Source organism: Narcine bancroftii, chromosome 3 (genome assembly GCF_036971445.1).
Source record: "Narcine bancroftii isolate sNarBan1 chromosome 3, sNarBan1.hap1, whole genome shotgun sequence".
Taxonomy (NCBI): Eukaryota; Metazoa; Chordata; class Chondrichthyes; order Torpediniformes; family Narcinidae; genus Narcine; species Narcine bancroftii.
This window is the reverse complement of record NC_091471.1, coordinates 26,816,344-26,840,665: the sequence shown is the minus strand read 5'-3', so window position 1 is coordinate 26,840,665 and position 24,322 is coordinate 26,816,344. Positions and strand designations below refer to the sequence as shown.

Sequence of the window (24,322 nt, the reverse complement as noted above, 5' to 3'; positions counted from 1 at the left end):
CTTAACTCCATTTGCAAAGTCGAAAATAACATTGGGCTTCCTAATTGTTTGCTGTACTGTTTTATTTTTAGCTTCTCTTGAACCAACACAAGATCACTTCATGCATTTATTAGTTCCTCACCATGTAAAATTTATTCTGTGGTGCTATTTTTCTAACTGAAGAATTTTCTTGCATATTCAAGTTCAAGTTTATTATCATCCAGTAGAACCTGATGAAACAGTGTTTTCCAGTCCTTGGTGCAAACACACAACCAGACATGACACACATGCAGATGAATGATAAATATGCAAAAGATGTATAAATCTAAATAAATATTGTTTACTAAATAGTAGAGACTGAGGGTTAGTAGGAGCAGTTTCTTTGTTCTTTCAGCATTCTCACGTCCTGTGGGAAGAAGTTGTTCCTCACCCTTGTGGAACTGGCCCTCTGATGCTCCTGTATGTTTCCTGACGGGAGTTGCCGAAAGATGCCGTGTGTGAGGTCCTAGGGGTCCTCGATGATTTTGTGTGCCCTCTTCAAACAATAATCCATCTTCTTGATGTGGGGGCCTGGTTATCTTCAAGCCCATTTGTCTTTCCCTTTGCAAGCTATTTATCTACCGTGCAGCTTGCTTTTGCTCCCTTAATTTGTTGATGATACAAAGCTATTGAGTGTTACTGTCTTGCTATTCAAGGCATTAGCAAGTTAACAGCAATTATAATCGTAATTTTAATTCATTTAGGTTTGTATTAATTTTCCTAGTCCAGTGACAATCATATTATGTAATTGACTACATTATATGCTTTCATACGAACATGGTTTTCTTGTGGTTATTGCAGACATTTAAGTGTTTGATTGACAAGGTTGGGATTGGATTGATAACTGCCGTGGAATTTCTTGCTGACAAATACCGAATGTTTCTGCAAAAGGATGTCCCTCTTCAGTCCTTGAAGGTAATTAATTCATTGCACCTTTGGAAGCAGGAACCAATGTGGCTTACATCACTAATTATTCTATCCTAGACTCTTTCACAAATGCTGAGCAGAACTCTGTTTTATTTAAAGGATGATGCTGTGATATTGAAGCATCGCTGTTGGTTTTGAGGTCAATGATTTTACCCTGTGGTAAAGATGTTTCTAAAACTATGCACTGGCCAAGTGATAGTGTCTCTCTGCCTTCTGTTCCAGACCTGACCAGAGGTTGTGTTGATGAACCATCACCTCTTCTGCAGGCCTTGTTGAAGTTTCATTTTGCTCACTGGCATTGTTGGGATTGATTGTGTTTCAGCTTTTTTTTTTGCCATTGTTATGCCAACCTTTTTTCCAGTTTTTAATGAAGTAGCAAGGTTATTGTTGGCCTTGCTCTTAAGTATCTTTAGCCTGAATGATCTCAGTTTTGGAGATCATTCAATCATATTGGAAATAGAAATGATAGATGAGGAAGAGCAGCTGATATCCTTTTCAAAAAACAATTGTTTTATTTTCAACAAAAAGTGGTTGGATTTCTACGGGAGTTTGAAACACTTTTTTTGGATTTTAATTAAACTAAGATCCATATCTGCGAGATTGAGATATGAACTCCTGATGTTGGTCCAATCCATCTGTGGATGTGCAGTCCATTACCACCATCACCACGCCCCTCCCCCACCCCTCCCACCCCAAATCCTACTGTATTCTCAGGTTGGGGTTGAAACTTGCATTTGTTTGGTGTTTGTGACTTTTTTTTTCCAGACCTGAGCTTATTAGTTTGGGTCTTCATGACTGAAAATATTCAATTGCAACATGGGTGTAAATGCATACATTACAGTTGGTCTCCGTATTGCGTTAGAGCAGATACATGAGTATGCAGATGCTGGAGTCGAGTGCAATACACAAACGTGTTGGATAAACTCAGCAGGTCACGCAGCATCCATAAGAAGTAAAGTATGGAATGTTTCGGGCCTAGGTCCTTCATCAGGGTATGAGCAAAACGTAGGCAGGTGCCTAAATAAAGGTGAGGGAGGGAGGAAGGAGCAGGGGGAGGAACACAAGCTAACATGAAAGAGGTCATAGGTGGGGAGAGTAGAAGAGAAAAAAGCTGAGCAGTGATCAAAAGAGGGAGTAGCTGTGATAGAAAGGGAATGGGATGGGGAGATGCAGGAAAGAAGACAGAAGGATAGGGAAAGAGAGAGATTAGGGGAAGGAGTTGATAGAAACTGATGTTAATGTTGTCTGGTTGGAGAGTGCCAAAATGGAATACAATTTATGGGTGGCCTTGATCTGGCAGTTCATGAGGCCATGGATTGATATGTCAGTGTGGCAATGGTGTGTGAAATTGGACAGACATGTTGGTGTTGCATTTTGATTTAGTGCTGCAAGTTCCATTTTCATCTTGTCAGGTAGTTATTAAAAGGAACCTTTACCTTGTTGGTATGATTCTAGAACTCGAGAACCTAGGTTTTGGGGAAGAGATTTGATGGACCCAAAGGGCAACTTTTTTACTCTGGGTAGTCCATATCTGGAATGAGCTGCCAGAGGAAACTGGAAATGTGGTATAATTACAATGTCCAAAAGGCATTTAGGCAAATGCCTGAATAGGAAGGGGTTGGAAGGATATGGACCAAATGCAGGTATATGGGACTAGCCAAGAATGGCAGTTTGGTCTGTATGGACAAGTTCGACTGAAGAACCCTTTGCATGTTGTACAACTCTGGCTCTAGTAATTGCAACTGCTAAACTGGTGGATTAAAATCCAAACTGGGTCATTTGTCTTTCAGTGAATTAAATTGGTCATCCTTTGTCTGTTGTGTGCCCTCGCCCGACCCATCCAGGCAGCTAACTGTAGGGCATCTGTAATGCTTGAAGCTATCATGAAGGAAGAAATAATGAGAAATCTGTATAGAAGTTGTTCCATTAAGCAGATGTAGCTTGGATTCAGGAGGGCCAGGCCATATTATCAAATTTACTGCAGTTCTTTAAGGAAAACAAGCATAGTGGATTGAGGGAATGTTATATACTTGAACCAGAAAACATTTGATAGAGTACTGTATAAAAAGGAGCTGCCACTTTTGCAGACCAGGGGACGGAGTCAGCACTGCTCCAAAGAGTCCTACTTCCTGTTCCTGATTCTGACGACTCCATACATGGTTTAAACAACCTGTTAAAGGAGCAGACGGTTTTTAAAAAAAACGATGGAGGTCTGCACCCTAGATGGCAATGCCTGTGCTGGGCACCGTACCACAAGTGGTTACAGACTCCGGAGACACAATGGATCAGCTCAGGGCACAAGAAACGAGGAGAACATTCCCAGTTAAGAAGGAAGAACGTGAGAGACGACCCTACAGGGAAGGTGACCACGGCAGCAGCTCAAGGACCCACTCAGGCTGTGAGCTGTTGGCAACTTGTGGTCAACAGATTCATGGGTTGCTGGTGACTTGTGGTTGAAGGACCTACACAAGCAGTGGGCTGCTGGAGACTAGCTTATGGAAACCGGGTATCAGAATAGAAATTTGAGAGGGTGCTGAGGGCAAAAAGAACTCCCAAAGGGCCTCGAGTTCTGAAGTGTTCCTGATCATATTGGCGGTATGGGCCTGGAGCTCGGGTTGCCAATGGATCGAACAGGAGTGTATGCGGCTGCAGAGGCTGTACAACTACTGGAGGCGAATCCACAGGCACTTGATGACTCTTAAGAGACTCTCTTTTGCCTCTTTTGTTGGAGTGCCAGGCAATGCTCATGGTGACTCTTTGTTTGCCTTATGGCAGACAAAAGTTGAAGTTTATTACATACATTACATTTTTATTTATTATTATGTGGTAATAAGATGAACCTGCAAAGATAAAACTACATGGTCTTGGTGGTAATGTCTTGGAATGGAAAGAAAATGGGTGTTTCTCTGATTTGAAATTAGTGGTGTTACGAGCCCAGAGGACCCCAAAACCCAGCAGCAATAGAAACATAGAATAATAGGTACAGGAGAAGGCCATTTGACCCTTCAAGCCAACACTGCCATTCAATATGATTCTGGCTGATCAGTACCTGGTTCCTGCCTTCTCCTCATACCCCTTGATCCCCTTAGCCACAAGAGCCAAATCTAACCTACTCTTGAATATTGACAAGGAACCGGCCTCAAATACTTCCTGTGGCAAAGAATTCCACGGATCTACCACCCTCTTGAGAGAAGATATTTTTCCTCATCTCAGTCCAAAACAAGACAAATGGTTACTTAAACAAAAGTTGCTTTTAATTATCTTTAAACATGAAAACAGAATCACACTTTAACACTCCAGACAAGTTTTCATCTGTTGCCTTTTTGTAAACAACAACCCATTAGTGAAGTCTCTTGGGCACTCTCCAAAGCTTTTGCAAAGGCTCTGAGGCCCTGACATGTCTAGCATTAGCAGAGCTCCAGTATTTTAAATAAGATCTGTTTTAAAGTGTTTATATGTGACCTACACTAAAAAAAAACCCTGCCCCAATTTATCTCCCAAAAACATATCTATAATCTGTCACAGTGAAAAGTGTCAGTGGGAGACCTACAACTGGTGACAAAATAGGTGGAAAAGTGAATCTATAACGGTGATGCTGCCACTGGTACAAATGCAGGGAGAGCAGGAGTGGAGACATAGCGTTTCCCAACAGAGTTTGACTGGCTAGTGTTACTGCTGACAGCTCTCTACAGGCTTTAAATAGCTTGTTGAAATGAGTCTTCAGTGTTTTAATTAAAATCCTACAATGACTTGTGGGCAAGGAACCCATACAGGCAGCAGTTGCTGGTGACTTGAAGTCGAAGGAGTCACACCAGGTTGCTGGAGACTGGCTTATGAGAACCAAGTATCAGAACTGGAATTTGAGAGGAAGCTGAGCACAAGGAGGGCTCCCAAAGGACCTGGATGTTGAAGGCTTCCTCATCATGTCAGAAGTTTGGATTTGAGCTTGGGTTGCAAATGGTTTAAACTGAACGGGGGACTGTGCAGCTGCAGAGTCTGGGAGAGCTGGAGGTGTCTCCATGGACAATTGGCGACTGGGGAATCTCTCTTTTTTGCCTCTCTTTCTCTGACTGTAAGGGGAGCCAGGCAATATAAATACTAATGGTGAACCTTTGTCTGACTTATGGGATAAATGCAGTTCCATGTAATATTGCATTTCTGATTTATTACATGACAATAAATAGTATCTGATATGAATGTGCAAGAGATGTGGATAGGTTAAGTTATTGGGCAATGATTTGGCAAATGGTGTGCAATATTGGTGAATGGAATCAGATTATTATTTAAAAAGTGAAACATTTCTGCATGCTGTGTACAGAGGGAACTGGGAAAGCTTGTGCATGAATCGCAAGAGCTTTGTATGTACAACAGTTAATCAAGAAGGCAAACGGGATGTTGATCTTCATTGCATGAGGAATTAAATTTTAAGATAAAGGAAGTTCTGCTGCATCTGAAAGGTACTTGTGAGGTCTCACCTGGACTACTGTGTAAGGTTCTGGTCTCCTGACTTGAGAAAATAAATACTGGTTTTGGCAGTGATGGAGGTTCACCAGGTTGATTTCAGAGATGATGACTGGGTTAGCCTATGATTGAGTTGCCTGGAATTTAAAAGTGAGAAGGGATCTTTTAGAAACAAAATTATGAAATGGATAGTTAAGAAGGAGAGGCAGAAATATTGTTTCTAGTGACATTAGGACTGTGAGACATCATTTCCAGATTTGGAGGAGTAGATTTAGTTTCGTGATGAGGAGTAACTTTCCCCCAGAGAGTAGCAAATCTCTGGAATTCTTTACCCAAGGAAGCAGTAGAGGCTTCTTCATTAAAAATATTAAATATAAAGAACAAATAGCCAATCTCATCCATGCTGCCCAAGTTGCCTACTTGAGCTAGACTTGGGTGCCTGCATTTGGCCCCTATCCCTCTTGTCTTCCCTCTGAGTGTACCAGTCTAAATGTTTTTAAACATTTTACTTACTTCTGCCACTTCCTCTGGTAATTGTTCTCCAGGCCCATCAATCTGTGAAAAAATTGTCTCTCAGTCCCCTTTAAATCTTTCTCCTTCGCCTTAAATTTCTGCCTTCTAGTATTAATTCTGTACTGGGGTGGGGTGAGGGGGAGGTTAAGGAATGTGACTGTTCACTTTCATCTCAGCCTTTTGTGACTTTGTATACTTCAATGTCACCTCCCTCTTCTATGATCCAGAATATCTTCTGTAGCTCAAGTGCTGGTTTAAAAAAAAACCCTTGTGAATTTCTCAGCACCATTTTCAACTGAATGACATGCTCGATGACCCATTCTATACCCAATGCTCCCATTGTGGTCTTGCCAACATCTTGTACAGCTGCAACATGATCGCATGCTCCTGCACTCCATGCCATGTCTGATGAAAACAAGTGTGCTAAGCTCTTTCCTTGCCACCCTAATTACCTGCATCGCCAGTTTCATGGAAATATACCTGTACCCTGAGGTCTCTCTGCTCTAGAACACTCTCCAGGACCTCACCATTCACTGCATGTCTTGCCCTAATTTAGCCTATCAAAGTGCAATCAATATTGGGAGTTAAGTTCCATTTCCCATTCCTTAGTCCACTTTTGCAGTTCACTTGATCCTGTTGTCTTGGATAAACCACCTTCACGATTCATTTTACGGGTATACCGCACTTCACAAAACTAAACCTTTTGTAAGCCAAAATGGTGTAAAGCGAAGACCCATTCACTACTATTGAGACTTTTCTTAAAAGTGAAAACCCATTCAGATTCTTTCGTTAAAAAATGAACATTGCCTTCTTCGTAAAAGCAAATTTTTGTAATTTGAGTATTCATAAAGCAGAGTGTATCTGAACCACCAATTTTGGTGTCATCTGTGAACTTGCTAAGCAGTTTAACTATATTGACGTACATGTTGTAAATATAGGTAATAAACAACTGTGGAACCATAATTGATTCCTGTGGCACATTACTGATTGCAGACCTCCAAACTGGGGGAAAAAAAGGGCTGCATTATCACCCTCTGATTGCCATAATCAATTGGCAAACTTCCCTCTGGATCTCTTCTGGGACAGCTACCATGCAGGCCCTTGTCAAAGGCTTTGCTAAACCACTCAATTGCCTTGCCCTCATTAGTCCATTCAGTTAAATTTGAGAGAAATTAATTCCCACATACAAAACATAATTGGTCCTTGCCTTTCCAAATGTAAATTGATCTTGTCTCTCAGACTCTTCTCCAGTAACTTTCCCACTGCTGGTGTTCGGCTCTGCAGTTCCCTGTCTTGCCCTTGCAGCCTTTCTCAAACCTTATATTTGCAATCTTGTCATGAAGTTCTTTCCACCAAACCTTTTGAGACTAATCCTGACTTGGTTGTTTTTGCTCCTCTCTCCCCCCCCCCCCCCCCCCCCCCCCGCCCCCACCCTGCCTTCCACTGTCTATTGAAACTCCTGCTGTGTAATATTCAAAATTTTTAAATGCATCAAAATTGAAATGTGCAATGTTTTGCTGATTACTTTAAAATTCCTGTTGTATATATGTATAGATGAAAATGGACTGTTGGGATCAACCTCTCTGGGATAACGATGAAATTAGTGGCAAGATTAAGAGCTGGTTCATTAACCAGTCATCACAAGAACTTTTCATCAGTGGTAAGTTTTATGGAGGTTTTATTTACCACCATTGGTTAGGGTTCATTTTGAAAGCTTGTTTACCTCATGGTTGATTTTCCTGGAATTTTCATTTGTCATTAAGATTTTCTTTGAAATGGAAATAGACATTATTGCTGTCATGAAAACTGGATTGTCATGGGAACTACTGAAAAGAATTGTTTAATGTTGGAAATCTGAAATGGAAAATGCACACCTGTTAATCCAGCATCAGAAACAAAGTTCAGATTTATTGTCGAGAGTACATGCATAGCATCAGTACAACCCCGAGATTCTTTTTCCTGTGGGCCAGGCAAAATTTCTAATGATCATAGTGCAAAGATGCTGTACTCAAGAATGATGTGTATACAGAAGTGCAAGTAAACTGTGCAAAACAGAAAATAAATATTCCATAATTTGGAAAACAAGAGTCCTTCTATGAACCTCTGATAGTTTGATGTTTAGGAGGAGTAGCAACTTCCTGAACCTGGTGGTACATGTCTTGTGGCAACTATACCTCTTTCCTGATGACAGCAGTGAGAACAGACCATGTCCTGGGTAGTGTGGATCCTTGATCCTGCTCTCCAAAGGCAGCATTCCATGTATATTCAATGGTGTGGAGAATTTTGACTATGATGTACTGGGCTGTGTCCACTACCTTTTGGAGGGCTTTCCACTCAGAGCTGTTGGTGCCCCCATACCAGACCGTCATGCAGCCTGTCAGCACACATTCCACCACACATCGCAGAAGTTTTTAAAAATTCAGACATACAGCATGACAACAGGCCAGTTTAGCCCACAATCCATGCTGCCCAGTTTGCCAAGGTTTTTAATGTCATACCAAACCTCTGAACCCTCTAATGTGCTTTCTTCATGGTGACAATTGTGTGTTGGGATCAGGAAAGATTGTTTGAAATTTGCTCACCCTCTCCACCTCTGATTTCTGGATCGTATACCTTTTGGTTTTCTCTTCCTGAACTCAACAATCAGCTCTTTGGTTTTGGTTACATTGAGTGTGAGGTTGTTGTTAGTACACCATTCAGCCAAGTTTTCAATCTCCCTCCTTTTGTAGAACCCAAATCACAAAATTTGCAGATGATGATGTACGGAGCCACAGAAAGAAATGTGTTGCAGTGATTCATACTTTCTAGGCTCTGCACTAGAGATCTTAACATTGAAGAGACCTGTGCATTTCTGCCGGTTTCGTAGAGTTTAGAGTTGTGTATTGGTTAAATGACTTTGATTGATACGTTTCTCCTATTGTGGAGATTTGAACTGCTGAGCATTTCTAGCACTTGTGATATCCAGTAGGTGGGATTGTGAAGAGGAATGAGAATCTAGTCGTTTCAAGTGAACATCAATAGGTTGAGTGAGGAGGCAAAAACATAGGAGATAGAATATAATATTGGAAGGTTATGAGATAAATGGAGTTTTGTATCCAAAAAGGAAGAGTGAAGTGTATATTAGATGATGAGAGACTGATTTTTAATGCTGATGTTTGAAGTGATTTTTTAAAATTAAAAACAATGCTGGAGAAACTCAGCAAGGCACACAGCACACTTTCTATAGTAAAGATAACCAATGTTTTGGGTCTGAGCCACTATGTAGGAAGGCTCTTGAATAAAGTGGCAAGGGGAGAGGCTGAGCATAGGTCAGAAAGGGGAAGGTGCCAGGCAGGGGAGAAACAGTGCAGAGTACAGAGAAGATTTACCAGGATGATTCCTGGAATGCAAGGGATAACATGGGGAACATTTAGTGGCTCTTGGGCTGTATTCATTGGAGTCTAGAAGAATGAGAGGGGATTTCATAGAGACATTTCCAATGCTGAAAGGATTGGGGACAGAGTAGATGTGAGTAAGATGTTTCCCTTGGTGGGTGAATCCAGGACAAGAGGGCACAGTCTTCAAATTAGAAGGTACCCATTTAAAACAGAGATGAGGAGAAATTTATTTAGCCAGAGGATCGTGGATTTGTGAGTTTAAGGAGGAGATTGATAGTTATCTAATTAGTCAGGGTACCGATGGATATGGACAAAGGGGCAGAAATTGGAACTAGATGTGAGAAAAGTTTAGCTCAGGGTGGAGTTGTGGAGTAGGCTTGATGGGCTGAGTGGCCTGCTTCTGTTCATTTTTCTTGTGGCAGACAGGGGAGATCAGAGGAGAGTTGGGGGTAAAATGAAAAGATCTGACGGCTGGGTGGGTTTGGAAGAAAGGGGTAGCTCAAATAAGTAGATGAGAGTGAGTTGGGAGAGGGATAAGGGGATAGGGATGGGTAAGAAATGATGGTAGGGGAAATGAAGCAGTAAGATTCAGCAGCAGAGGGATCCAAGATGCCTTTCTGGTGGAGACTGAGGTTGGGGTGGGAACACAACGGAGTCGGTGTGAATGTCCAAACAGGGGTGGTTGGGATCACAGCAATAGCTGCGTATACTGAAGCATTGGGTGCTCCAGTGAGAAGGCAGCTGTGATCGGGGTGACCTGCGGAGGCACTGGGAACAATGGCCTGTGAGTGGTGTAATGGAGAGGCAGCGCCCATCACCTGGTGGTGCAGCTGCGCTCCTGTTCGGGGGACGCACTACCTGTGTTACAAAGTCCAGAGGACCCCAAATCCCAGCAGCAATGGATATTCAATAAAACAAATGGTTACTTAAACAAAAGTTGCTTTTATTTATCTTTGAACATGAAAACAGAATCAAACTTTAACTTATCTTTATTGACTTACTTAACCCCCCTCTAATTCTAAGTGCACGTGTGTGAAATGTGTATATAAGTTTAGAAAAGTTCTTTGCTTCACAGTCCAATCTCACAGGTTGCAGGCAATTCTTATACTGTGCACAGAAGTTAACATTAATACAGTTCACCAGGCTTTGGTGCTTAACAGGTAGATGGTTACCACTCAGGAGGGATCTTGCTGGTTTTCAGGGAGAGAGTTTTCTCGTTCCAGGACAGCCACTCTGGTGTCTTGCTGACGAAACTTGCTCCCTTCAGGGTTCTCCAGAGGATAACCTCTTTCTTTCAGGTCATCACAGAGTTCCTTTCTGTTTCTCTATTCAAAGGGAAACAACAGACAGACAGCCAGTCCTCTCCTTTGACCAGGCCGCCTTCCAAAGCTTGCCAGCTTGTCCCTCTGGAACTGAACTCTGTGTCTCTTCTCTCTCTCACTCCTACTCTGAGAGCAAAGCTGTTCTCCCTCTGCCTGAAAAGATAACATGCACTTCCAGACAGCAAACTGTTTTTCAGACAAAGCTGCTGCCTTTTCAAACAGTCCATCATGAGTCTGAACACTCTTGCAAAAGCTCCTGCAAAAATTCTGTTTTAGTGTTTGTGTGTGTGTGACCTGGTTGAACAAATCTTTCCCAATTTATCCCCCAAACACCTCTATATACTCTGTCACTCCTGCCAATGATGTCAAAGACTCACCCCAAGCCATTAAGGTGACCCTTGCGATTGGCCCACCTAAATCACCAGGTGCTGCAGTCCAGACAGCCTGCCCAGACTCAGCCCTGACCATCCAATTGGCCCACATGAATCACCTCTGCTGAACCCCTGCACTTGACTTTGAGCCATTGGCCACAACAGCCAACAGGGCCCAGCCTCCCCCAAGTGATTGGTCCCCTCAATACTGCCTGCAGAACTGTAAAGGACCATGGAGGTCCCTTTGTTCCGCCTCTTTTGGACTCCTGGTGGCATGTAAGTAGCACCTTCCACACTGGTTTGGGGTGCGTCCCAAGGTTAGGTAGCAAGAGTTGTATCCGTACTGGTCATGGGGTGGGGGCATTAGTATCACCTTGATCCAGACTTGAATGTGTGTATCCATGTAATTTCCCCCCCAGTCTTCTGTCAGTTTCTCCCTTGTTATCTGGTGTAAATTTACCCCTTGCGTATTGTGTGTGTGTGTAGGTTTGCCTAACATATTGACCCTGTTGTCCTGTTTGCATCCCCAAAATAAATATGTGTTTTGTACCTCAACTTTGGTCTGATCCCAAACAACAATTGGCGCTGTGAGCAGGATCCCAAGGGTTTTGGCCAAGCACAGATCAGAGAGGGATGTTTTGGAACAGGTGAAGGAAAGCCAATACTGGCCCAAAGACAGAATTCCCAGGTGGGCTGACAATAGTGAGTGATTTAGAAGTCTGGCCAGCATGCTGGCCAACTTTAGTAAGCCTGTGGACTGGTCCGAGCAGCTGGACCCTCATGGCGAGCGAATACGCCACCATGTGGTAGCCCTCCTTAAAGATTCTGGTTTTCCCAAGGTAAGGGGCTGTCAGAGGGGTGTCTGTTGGCTGCTGAGATTCCAGGTAAGGATCACCAATCAGCTGGTGGAAAACCTGCAGACTGTCTCTGACCAAAAGGGTAGGGAAATAGAAGCCCTGGGATGGACCTGCAGTGGACTGCAGGAGGCACTTCTTGTTGCCCAAGGCAGATTGAATGACCTGGAGACCAGAGGCACCAAGGTCACATGCTGATTGGTGCAGCTCCAGCAGGTTCAGGTAGCCCGTCGGTCGGGCTGGCGACCTTACCCAATTTAAAATTAGCCTTGGTCCAGCGGGGTGAGCAGCCAGACACTTGGCTGGGGATAGGGATATCTGGATGGAGAGCGAAGAGGAAGGGATGTCCGGGGAGCCAGGGTCCTACTACGACTGTTCAGTTTCCCCCACCACTGAGCCCTCACAAGCCCGTTGAGGAGAGGGGGGCAATGAGGAGGGGGCAGCTAGGGTGCATGTGCTAGGGGACCCTCAGAGACCCCTGAGACATGGTATTTCTCCTCTAAAGAGCTCGCCCAGTTGGCAGACAGTCATCGCCAGCGGCCAGGTGACCATCTCATTGCTTGGCTCCTCAGACTGTGGGATGAGGGGGGCACTAATCCGCCCTCTCCCAGCAGGAGGCCAGTTCCCTGGGAAACATCTCTGAATCTCAGAACATTAAAAACGCCCTGTGAGCACCACAGGAGGGGATCCGCAGCGGGTCATCTCTGTGGGAGCACATGGTCGCAGCCATACAGACCCAGTATCCCACCCGATTGTAATGGAACCTCCATGGGAGACCACATTGGGCCATGGTAGGGGAGGGCACCAGAGTCATCAGGGAGTGGGCACTGATCAGTGGTATCTATGAGGGTGCCCTTGACCAAGGTTTCATTGAGAAGTCAAAGAACACCTCGTAATTACTGCAGCCCCTGATCTTAAGTGGATCTTTCTGCCACTCATGGGGCTTGCCACAGCAAAAACGGTACGGGATTCCATCCCTCTCCTGGAGGGGCTAGAATATATGCCGCTGGAGGCGCCTGCACTAGTCCACAGTGCGGAGTCCAGAACCCTGGACCCGAGTCCCCTGGTGCCCCTCAGGTAGCTCTACTTCGACTTGCTGCATGCAGGAGTGGACCCCACTAGCATTAATGGGATCCCCCCACTTCTGCCCTGTATGTGCACTGTAAGGAGTTGTGTAGGTGGGGGGGGGGGGGGGGGGGAGGAGGAGGAGACTGGCCAGGTGAAGACAGGCGGTCACCCGCCAGCAAACAGGACGCTGGGGGTGCCCTTGTCCCCGTGCCACCTGACCAGCCCTCACTGTCATTCCCACCTCAAGGCTGAGATCAGGCAGCAGCTGCTGCAAGAGACGTCTGTGCTCACCCTGTGTGAGCATCTCATCAACGGTGCGTGGCAGACCACCAAATACTCTTCTGTAGGATGAAGGTCAGGGACTCCAGCGTGAGCATTCCGCTGCCCTGGGGATCTGAGGCCGCACATCCCTGTAGCAGTACAGCGTACAGCGCTGGCTTGCGCTCGTGCACACAGGCGCACAGCACACTATTGTCCCTGGTAACCACGCAGTGTGGAGGGGGACCCTTATGCAGATAGAGGGGCTTGGGAGACTCCCTCCTGTCTGAAAAGGTTGTCACCATTCACCTGGCCATCGGGAGCCAACCCCCTGGATATGCCGTGGTCCTCATTGTGCCCTCCCCTGAAGGCATCTTGGGCATCAATTTATTACGGGGACAGTCCCTCCATACCAACCGTGGCTGCTTCACCTTTGGGGTCACACAGGCGACTGTGGTGGTGGGGGCAGCTAAGTGGGAACCTATGGTCATTTCCACCCCCCCTTCCAAAGTAACAAATATGCGGCACCAGGACATTACAGAGGCTATGCAGGCTCTCCTGTGGGAGGGAGACATCAGACCTGCAGCTTCCCCTTTCAATAACCCTGTTTGGCCAGTCTGAAAGAAAAATTGCACCTGGAGGATGTCTTTAGACTACAGGCAGCTAAACAAAATGGCCCCCCTGTTGCTCACTGCTGTCCCAGACATTGTTACTTCAGTGGAACGCAGCTTCCCAGCTATAAAAACCCTGGTATGCAGTGGTTGATCTGGCTAATGCATTCTTCTCCATTCCCCTGCATAACAACTCCCAAGACCAATTTGCATTTACTTGGGCGCCAAACGATGCACCTTTTCTGTAGATTCCCTCAGGGCTACCTCCACAGCCCCACTATCTGCCGTAGCCTGTGATCTGCAGTCAATTGACTCTCTCCTTCGATCCCTGAGGTGTTGATTGCCCATTATATCGATGACATAATATGCACAAGATTTAGGGGCCCTCCCGTGAAGCACATTTCCTGGATATTCAATGGCACTCAGGACACAGGCAGATAACAGAATCAGCCAGAAATAAAATTTTAAACTTTGCGGTCCCCTATAGTACCCAGAGTTTCATGGGGCTATTGGCGACAACATACACCCCACCTCACTATGATTCTGAGACCACTCTACAGTGTCTCATGAAAGAAAGCCACCTTCCAATGGGGTCCTGAACAACAGGCTGCTTTTGGTACAGCGAAGCAAGCTGTGGAACAAGCGTTGACCCTCGCTTCCAGGCAGGCAGGTGTTCCATTTGAATTACAGGTTTCAGTGAGGGAGATGCTCCAAGATATTTTTTTAAAACTTTATTTATAATTTTAGATTACATATGAAAACAAATAAGACAAACTAAAATAAACAAAAGGATGTATAACAGTTAATTACTTACATACTCTGTGTGATGTATCAAACTTACAATAAAAATAATTAAGGTATTTCCAAACCTATAAATTCCAAATAAGGTGACCACATCTGAACAAAAAAGAATAATTATGCAAATTGTTATTTTCTCCAATAGATACAAAATCACAACTCATTGTGCCTGCGGGCTATATTTCCACATTATCTTTCCATGTAATTGCAATACATTTCCGCACTACTGCTAATGCTAGACAAACACATGCCATCTGAAACCTGTCCAACCCTAAACCAGTAACTAAAGATACAGTGTAACCCAACAAAAAAAAATTAATGGATCCAATGGTAATCTAATCTTAAATAATTTTTCCAAAAATATTTCAGTTTTTTCCCAGAATGGTTGAACCTTAACACAAGACCAAACTGTATGTACAAATGTTCCAGTATGAAGTCCACACCTCAAACATAAATCTGAACTACTAAAACCATATCTTTTTAACTTCTCGGGAGTCAAATATAATTGATGTAAAAAATTATAATTGACTAAACTATATCTTACATTAAGTAATTTAATCACACTATCTTGATATATAACCTCCCATTCTTCCTGAGATTTATCAAAAGATAAATATTCTTCCCATTTAATTTTAGATTTACTTAAATCTTGTTTATTCATCTTATCTTGTAATAGAGCATACATATCTGAAATAAACCCCTTTTTTAATGTGTCTAAAATCAAAAGCACAAATTTAGTCAATTTAGGTAGTGTCATTTCTCTTCCAAAATTATCTATCGCGAAAGCTTGCACTTGGTAATATACAAATAAAGAATTAGATGGTATCCCAAATTTTTCCCTAAGTCTAGTAAAAGAAAGAAACTGTACATCTTCAAAACAATCATCGATCACCTTTATACCTTTAGAATCCCAAATCTATAAGTACAAATTATTCATCAAAAAAATAATAACTTTATTTTGATATAGTGGGGTTTGGGCCATAATCTTGCCCCCAGAACCTATAACAGAATTTGTTTTAGTCCATATCGTTAATAAATGTTTTAAAACCAGCATATTATATCCCTATAACAAATAACAATTCCACTTAAAGATAAATTGATGAACCTTAAGCTCAGAAATACAAGCCAATTCAACTTTAGCCCAACTAGGAGGTTAAGTAACATCTAACATCCTAATAACAAATTTTAATTATGCAGCCTCATAATAATTATGAAATTGAGGCAATCAAGTCAATTTCCACAATGCTACCTGTCACATTTGTGGCCCGAAATGTGAAGTTAATAAAACATCGAACACAAGTTTTATCAGGTAAACTTCTCAGTGTCTTTATTTTCCAGTTTCCTTTGTTCTCCTGCTTGTGCTCTTATCTCTCTCTCATACCACGTGACTTCCGGTACATCTCATACATATTCATTATCATGACATCCCTCCTTTAATCAGAAATAAACTTTACCTTCACTTATCAATATCCCTCGGAAACCTACAAACATCGTAACTAATGGTAATACTATAATTCATCTACATAAAATTTACTTCCTACAGCACTCATACATGCACTTTATGATATAAGATTAAAATACTGTCCCAAAGTTCTTATTAAAACTATGGCACAAAGTCTTTGTATCGTTTGGGCGCTTTCCGGTTTCGTTTCGGCCTGCCTGCGATATTGTTGTCGCTTCTCGGTTGTTCACTCTCAGCGTCGGAAATACTGCTCGCCACGGCTTCGGGTGTTTCTGGCGCTCTAGTCACTTCATCAGGAGTGCTGGTAACTGCCTCTGGAACATCATCAGGTCTTTCAGTTTCAGCATCTCGTATTGGCCTTTCAACCTCTTCGCTCGATGTATCTCTGGACTAGTACCTTTTTACACCTGATACATTTCTCTTATACAGGACTCCAGTCGGAGACTTGACTGTCACCATACTGCCACTTCTGGATACGACAGTATAGGGTTGATGGTAATAAGGTGTGTCTAGCTTACCACCAGTTTCATGCCTCACTAGAACATTATCTCCTGGCATGATGTCTGAGTACTTGGCTCCACGTTTCGAATCTGTGTACAGCTTTGCTGCACCTTTCTTTTCAGCATCGTGGTCCCTCATCTCCTGGTCGTCTCGGATTTCCTTTATTTCTGGCATTTTTGTGCGGATTTTTCTCCCAAAAAATGCTTCTGCAGGACTTTTTCCAGTGGTTGCATGAGGCGTTGCTCGATAGACAGCCACATAAGATAGCAATGCTTCTCGCCAATTTTGTCCTTCAGTGTGTGCAATCCTCAATCGTTTTTCAATGGACTGATTTTGTCTCTCTACTTCTCCGTTGGCTTGCGGCCATTTCGGAGTTACTTTATGATGGTGGATACCTGTGGTCCTCGTGTATTCCGCAAATGTCTCTGAAATGAATTGTGGACCATTGTCAGAGTATAATGTAACAGGTAATCCATATCTTGCGAATATCTCTGCTAATGCTTGTATTGTTTTTTCAGTGGTTGTGGACTTCAACACCACGTACTCATAGTATCTGCTGTAGTAATCTATCACTACCATAATTGATTCACCCGTCGGTAAAGGTCCAAGAAAATCAACAGCTACTTCGATCCATGGTCCTGTCGGGAGTTGCGTACTCCGGATCGGTTCTGGCGGATTACTTCTACTTGTGATTTGACATCCGTGACAAGTTTTAACAAATTTCTCTGCGTCTTTATCACAGCCTGGCCACCATACCTTGGTCCTGAGGTTTTGCTTGGTACCAACAATACCTAGGTGTCCTTCATGCGCTAAGGATACGATCTTCGGTCTCAATCTTTGCGGTATCACCAATCTGCAACCTCTTAATATACACTGTCCGATGCAACAAAGTTCATCTCTAATGGGAATGTAAGCCTTGTGAGTACACTTGTCCCATTGTCCACTCTGTATGCATTCTCTTACTTCCATGAGTTCTGGATCATGTTCGGATTCTCTCTCGACTTCCTTCGTAGTCACAGCTTTCGGTGTCGACTGAATAGCTACGAAGCGTACAAAGCTCTCTGTTTCTATTCCCAATTCTGACTTGCATTGTGGACCACCAACCTTCACCAACCTGGACAGCGGATCAGCAATGTTTGCTTTCCCTGCAATGTGGATTACTTTATATTTGTAGGGTTGTAGTCTGAGTACCCATCTCTCTATTCTGGCACATGGTTTGGATCTAGGTGCATAGATCACCTCTAATGGCTTATGATCTGTGATGAGTTCAAATTCAATGCCGTATAAATATGCATGGAACCTCTCACAGGCCCATACAAGTTCGAGTGCTTCTTTCTCTGTCTGAGAGTATCTTCTTTCCACATCTGATAACGATCTGCTGGCATAGGCAATGATTCTTGGTCCTCCATCATGCATCTGGACCAACACGGCTCCTAAACCAACCGGGCTGGCATCTGCTATGACTTTCGTTGATGCCCCCGGATCGTAATATCCAAGAGTTTTTGCATCTGTCAGGCTTTGCTTCAGCGCTGTGAACGCTTTCTTCTGCTCAGATCCAAAATGAAATGGTACACCTTTCCTGGTTAGTTTCCTTAGTGGTTCTGCCACTGTAGCAAAATTAGGAATGAACTTTGCACAAAAATTGACCAATCCCAGGAAATTCCTCACCTCTGTTGCGTTCTGAGGTGCACGTGCCTCTGCAATAGCTTTCACCTTGGCCTCTGCCGGGTTTAGTCCTTCCCGTGTAAGTCTGTGTCCCATGAAGTCCATTTCTGACACACCGAACTGGCACTTGTTTCCATTCACGGTAAGGCCTGCCTCCTGTAGTCTAGATAGTACACGTCTCAACCGTTTGTCATGCTCTTCCTTCGTTGGTGCATGGACTATGATGTCGTCAGAAATGTTGGCAACTCCAGGAATGCCTTGAATCACTCGATGGATTTCATACTGGTAGATCTCCGAAGCTGCATTAATTCCAAATGATAGTCTCTTGTAACGATACAATCCACAGTGAGTCACGAATGTTGTTACATCTCGGGAACCTGGATCCAGCTCTAATTGATGATAGCCCCATTTCAGATCAATTTTTGAGAATACCTTGCTGGTAGTTAGTTCTTGAAGTATTTCCTCCACTGTTGGTATAAGGTGTCGTTCTCTAATTATAGCTTCATTGGCCATTCTCATGTCAACACATAGTCTTATGTCATCCTTTGGTTTGGGCACAATCACTACAGGACTGACCCATTGTGTCGAATGTTCCACCGGTTCAATAATGTCTTGTTCGATCAATTGTTTAATTTTGGCTTCGACTTTCCCACGAAGTCCAAACGGAGTTCGGCGCATTGGTTGTGCCTTGGGTTTCATCTACCGCTAGCTTCAATTGTCGACCTTTCAGCTTTCCTACTCCTTGGAAGACTGCGAGGAATTCTTGCTTCATATCCTCGTGTGACTGAATTGAATTGACACAAGCTCCAATATGAAGTATTGCCAGGTCTTGCGCTGTGCTTCTACTCAGCAATGGTTCTCCCCTCTCTTCTATGACCATAAACTCTGCTTCAGTGTACTTATCTCCAGCTTCAACAGTTGCAGTAAAACATCCAATGGTCTGCAATGGCTTGGTTGCTGTGTATGGATACAGTTTCTTGGAACACTTCTTTGAGGTACAGATGATCTTTTTCCTTTTCAACTTCTCCCATAAATGTCGATCAATCACATTACTGTCACTGCCTGAGTCTACAATGACCTGCACTGTCACTCCACCAATGATCACTGGGACCTTCTCATGATGTATATCATTCAACGTAAATTGGTAACAAACTCTGTCCCTCCTGGGTATCATCATCGTCACCGTCTATCTGGCGAATGGTATCTTTCTTTCCAGGATACTTTCCTTTCCCCCAGGCTTTGCCTTTGGAAGTTGTACTCTTCCTCTTCTGGTCTGCATTGGACTTGCTTTTGCACTTCTTTGCAAACTTTGCCTTTGGCCGGGCAATATGGGTCTTTTCCAAAGTGACCTCGGTTTCCACATCGATAAAACTCCACATCCTGTGTCGACGTATATCTTGGCTGGTTATGGCGATGTGAGAGCCTCTTAATTTGCTGGCTTGAGTTGTCTTTCAGGGTCATGGTATGAAATTGCCCTTCAACAGCCTCTAATGCAGCAGCAATGGCTAAAGCATCGGTGAGTTCCAACTTACTCCCTCTTTCCAATAGACGTCTTCTGAGTTTATCTGATCTGCAGTGCTGTACGACTTGATCCAATAATTGGTTGTCCAAATCAGCTTGCATGTAATTGCATCCAACAGCTAGCTGGCGTAGTCTCGTCACGTACTGAGCAATTGTCTGGCCATCTTCTTGTCTCGTTCTCCGAAACAAATGGCGTTGAAATGTAGCATTCGGTGTCACTACATAGTGTGCATTTAATGCATCTACCGCTTTCCGGTACTCATCCTTTCTTCCAGTATTCAAAAGTGTCTTAAATGTTTCCCGAACTGAGGGTCCCGCAGTGAAAAGAAGTAACGCCCTCCTCTGCGCTTTTTGTTCAACCGTACCGGTATCTAGAAATAGGCCACGAATGTCGGCGTAGGATTCAAATTCTTCCAGCCATGCCTTCCACTTCACACTTACAGTGCTTGCATCACCCGTTGGGTCAAAATGAGCAATTCCACTATGTGTTAGAAAGTCACCGTCTGCACCAGCCATGAGGAAATATTCCAGCCCCAAAAGTACTGAGTCAAAGAGAAAATTCTTATCACCTTGAAGTTCTCTTTAATCCATTGTGCTTTGCACGCGTGGGTTCGAATCCCATCCTCGTCGCCAATGTCACATTTGTGGCCCGAAATGTGATGTAAATAAAACATCGAACACAAGTTTTATCAGGTAAACTTCTCAGTGTCTTTATTTTCCAGTTTCCTTTGTTCTCCTGCTTGTGCTCTTATCTCTCTCTCATACCATGTGACTTCCGGTACATCTCATACATATTCATTATCATGACACTACCCTAGCTAATTTACCCTTCCACAAAAATCTCCTCACTACAGTATTCAATTCCTGAAAAAAATACCTTTGGAAGTGGACATGGGATTGATTAATATCAAAAAGATATTGAATAAGTGAAAAGATATTCATCTTAATACAATTCACCCCACCTATTAATGTTAAAGCAAGGTCTTTCCACTTATTCAAGTCCATTTTAATCTTTCTTAATAATGGTACATAATTTAATTTATATAAAGATTGATAATTTACATCAACAATTACCCCTAAATACTTAATTTTATTGGACCATTGCAACTTTGTAATCTGTTTACACTCAGTATAATTGTCATCTGAATCTGGTAGCATTTCACTTTTATCTCAATTTACTTTATACCCAGACATTACTCCATATTGCTCCAAACACTTGCAAATGTTTCAAAGATTGTTCCGGATGTGCTAAATATATCAACACATCATCAGTAAATAGATTAATCTTATATTCATCTTCTATAATTTTTATTCCTTTAATATTATCATTTTGTCTAATTGCTTGAGCTAATGGTTCTATGACCAATACAAATAAGGCTGGTGACAATGGACAACCATGATGCATTGATCTTGATAATTTAAATGACAAAGAAGTTTGACCATTCGTCACCACTCTAGTAACTGGATTTTTTAATAAAGCCTTAACCCAACCAGTAAAAGTGGTCCAAATTTAAATTTTTCTACTTTAATTTTAAAAATTCCATTCCACACGATCAAATGCTTTTTCTGCATCGAATGCGACAATCGTTGGTTGGGCTGATGTCTCGACGCATTGATCAAAGTAATCAATCTAAGAATATTATCTGAAGTATACCTATTCTTAATGAAACCTGCTTGATCAATATGTACCAATTGTGGTAAATTTTTAGCAAATCTGTTTGCTAATATTTTAGCTATTATTTTGTAATCTACATTTAATAAAGAAATTGGTCGATATGAAGCTACTTTCAAAGGGTCTCTGTCTTACTGTAATTATCGCTCTTGAAAAAGAATCTGATAGTGATTTCTCATTTGTTGCCTGTTTAAGCACATCCATAAATACAGGAGATAAAACTCCTTATAAAACTCTACAGTAAACCCATTGTCTCCAGGAGATTTCCCATTTGGCATAGCATGCAGAGCCTTCTTAATTTCAAAATCTGTAAATGGAGACTCCAGTTCCTTCACATCTTCCTTTCTTAAAAACCGGCAAATCTAAAACAGATAAAAAAGACTCAATAGAACAGTTTTTCTGAACCCCTTCAGAAGTATATAACTTCGGATAAAATAAAATTGAGAAGCCTCAAGGTTGCAGAGTCCCGTTGGGCTTCTGGACTAAGTCCCTGCCTGAAGCTATTGCTACAGCCAGTTCGAGCACCAGCTACTTGCCTGCTATCTGGCCCTCCGAGCTACCAAGCATCCAACAGGCACTGACAGGTGCCTCTCCCCACACCTGCTCATAATGCAGTGGGTCAAATCCTCCAATTGCACCCACAAGGAAGGTCGGGCCCAGTGATCATCCATAGTAAAATGGAAGTGAATCATTGTGGACCTTGCTGAGGCCAACCCAGAAAGGGTCAGCTGTCTCCATGAGCAGGTCATGTCCTTCCTGCAAGCCAAGGAGCCGGCTCCAGAATTGGCCGAAATCCCGCCATCCCCCGGGCCCTGGAGCCGCCCCTTTGACTTTATTGACTCCCAACAAAAGAGACATGCTTGGTTCATAGATGGCTCCAGCCACTGGAAAGGGGGGAAACAATACTGGAAGGCAGTGGCACTCCACCCCGCCTCGGGGAAAGTCCTGACCAAAGAAGGAGAGGGTGGTTTGAGTCAGCTTGCTGAGCTGGCAACAGCAGCAGCTCTCGTGCTACAGGACGCCAATGTAGTCCACATCTACACTGATTCATGGGCAGTGGCCAATAACATAGCGGAATGGATGGCCTGATGGTATGAGATGGGGTGGGAAATTCTGGGGACAGCACCACCAGCAACTGATCTGAGACCAAGCCACCCCAGGGAGATCACGGTACGTCATGTCGACACACACACCTGCAATAGCAAAGGGAAGGCAACGCACAAGGCCACCCAAATATGTACTGGCACCACCTCCCTGCCAGACTCTGACAATGGGGCACTGGCTGCATGGGCACACCGTAAAAGCGGCCACCCAGGGGCTGACAGCCCGCAACGATGGGGCAAACAGTTCCGGGTCGCCCTCACTCTGGATCACGCTGTTCTGCCGTGCTTAACTGCCCTGTTTGTCAACGGGTGAAGCCAAGGGAGTGGCCAACAGGGGTGCCAGATCATGTTCGCCGTGGCACAGGAACAGGTCACATATGGCAGATTGACTATATCAGACCACTCCCATGCCAAAATAAAAAGCAGCATTATCCTGACAATGGTGGGCACATATTCTGGTGTACTGGTGGCAGAACCCTGTGAGAAAGCCAACCAGAATAATACCATTAAAGAATTGCAGCACTTCTCCATCTACGGAGTCCCGTGGGAGGTTCATTCTGATCAGGGCTCACACTTTACGGGGTCTAAAGCCCAAGACTGGGCTGCTGAGGTGGGGATGTTGTGGCTGCTCCACATACCCTATAATTCACAGACATTGGGGTTAGTTGAAAGAATGAATGGCCTGCTCAAGAAGAGCATCCGCATTCTGACACCTTCCCACACGCTGAGGGGATGGTTGAACGTATTGCAACAGGCTGTGGACTATTTAAACGCATGCTCCACTGGCCAAGGAGACACCCCCATGTCTCGCCACCTATCACATGTCCCATCCCTTGAACCAGAACCCACCAAACCCCCTGAGACCAAGGTCTTGAGGAGAGAATGGATACAACAGCCACAAGGTGTTTCCCCCCCGCCCCCCCAGGGGAAGATTGTCATGCATGATCCAAGAGGCACCCACTGGGTCACAATCCCAGGCCAGACTAACCTGTCTCTACACCCACCATCTCACTCGGAGACAATGAGTTTCCACCCCCCCTCCCTCCCACCGTTCCCTTCACCCCACAGGAACATGCAAGTGCTGCATCTACCTCTGCCGCTAGCAGCGACCATTGGCAATGTCACACCGACGAACAAGTTTTTTTGCATTGCCTACGACTTCGCCTCCACCACGAACAGATTGGACGGCTGGATCGCCGGCACTCGCCGATGAAGCATTACCACTCAGCCCCATCCTGCTGGATGACTTTCAGATGAATTGCCTACATAGACTGCTCCAGTGGGTTTCGGGTTAGCTGTATGGGGTGGGCCTAATGGCAGCCCATTACCCCTGGCATCCCCACTTAACACTATCCCTTCCACCAACTCCCGATGGGGTGGGTGCTTCAGGAACTGGTATTTCCCTTCTTAAAATTTGACCTCCACTCGTCCAGACCCTCCACATCGTCCCACAGCTCCTCCATAAACCAAAGGAGTGTTGGTGCAGACTCTCCAACAGACCCACCTCCAACCTCCCAGTCAGCAACAATGACTGACTGCACAGATGGTACCCGGGCTCCACACACACCCCCTCCAATGGTGTTTCCAAGTTGGGGGTCCCCGGACCTTGAATGGCACCCACTGGATATGGGGCCACCGTGCCTACCCCTGGCTCCCTGCTGTTTCCCCGTATTCGTGGTGCCCTACATCCACTCTTTTGGCGACCTGGGGAACCACCCAGCGTTTGGCGACCACCGCAACAGGAGGGCCATTACTGCGGTGGATTCTGGATGATCACTAGGTGACACGGTGCGAGTGCAGTGAAAGTTTTCTGCGCTGCT

General features: G+C 44.1%; 1 protein-coding gene across 5 annotated transcripts in view; it reads left to right on the top strand.

The window, feature by feature from the left end:
* The window catches only part of LOC138757027 (lysine-specific demethylase 3A-like), a 107,177-nt gene that overhangs the window by 23,166 nt on the left and 59,689 nt on the right, over positions 1-24,322 (top strand). For all 5 annotated transcript variants that reach the window (XM_069923640.1, XM_069923637.1, XM_069923636.1 and 2 more), the window contains exons 3-4: positions 820-933; positions 7,474-7,579. In XM_069923640.1, coding sequence (XP_069779741.1) covers positions 820-933; positions 7,474-7,579 — 220 coding nt within the window. The remainder of the gene's footprint in view (positions 1-819; positions 934-7,473; positions 7,580-24,322) is intronic.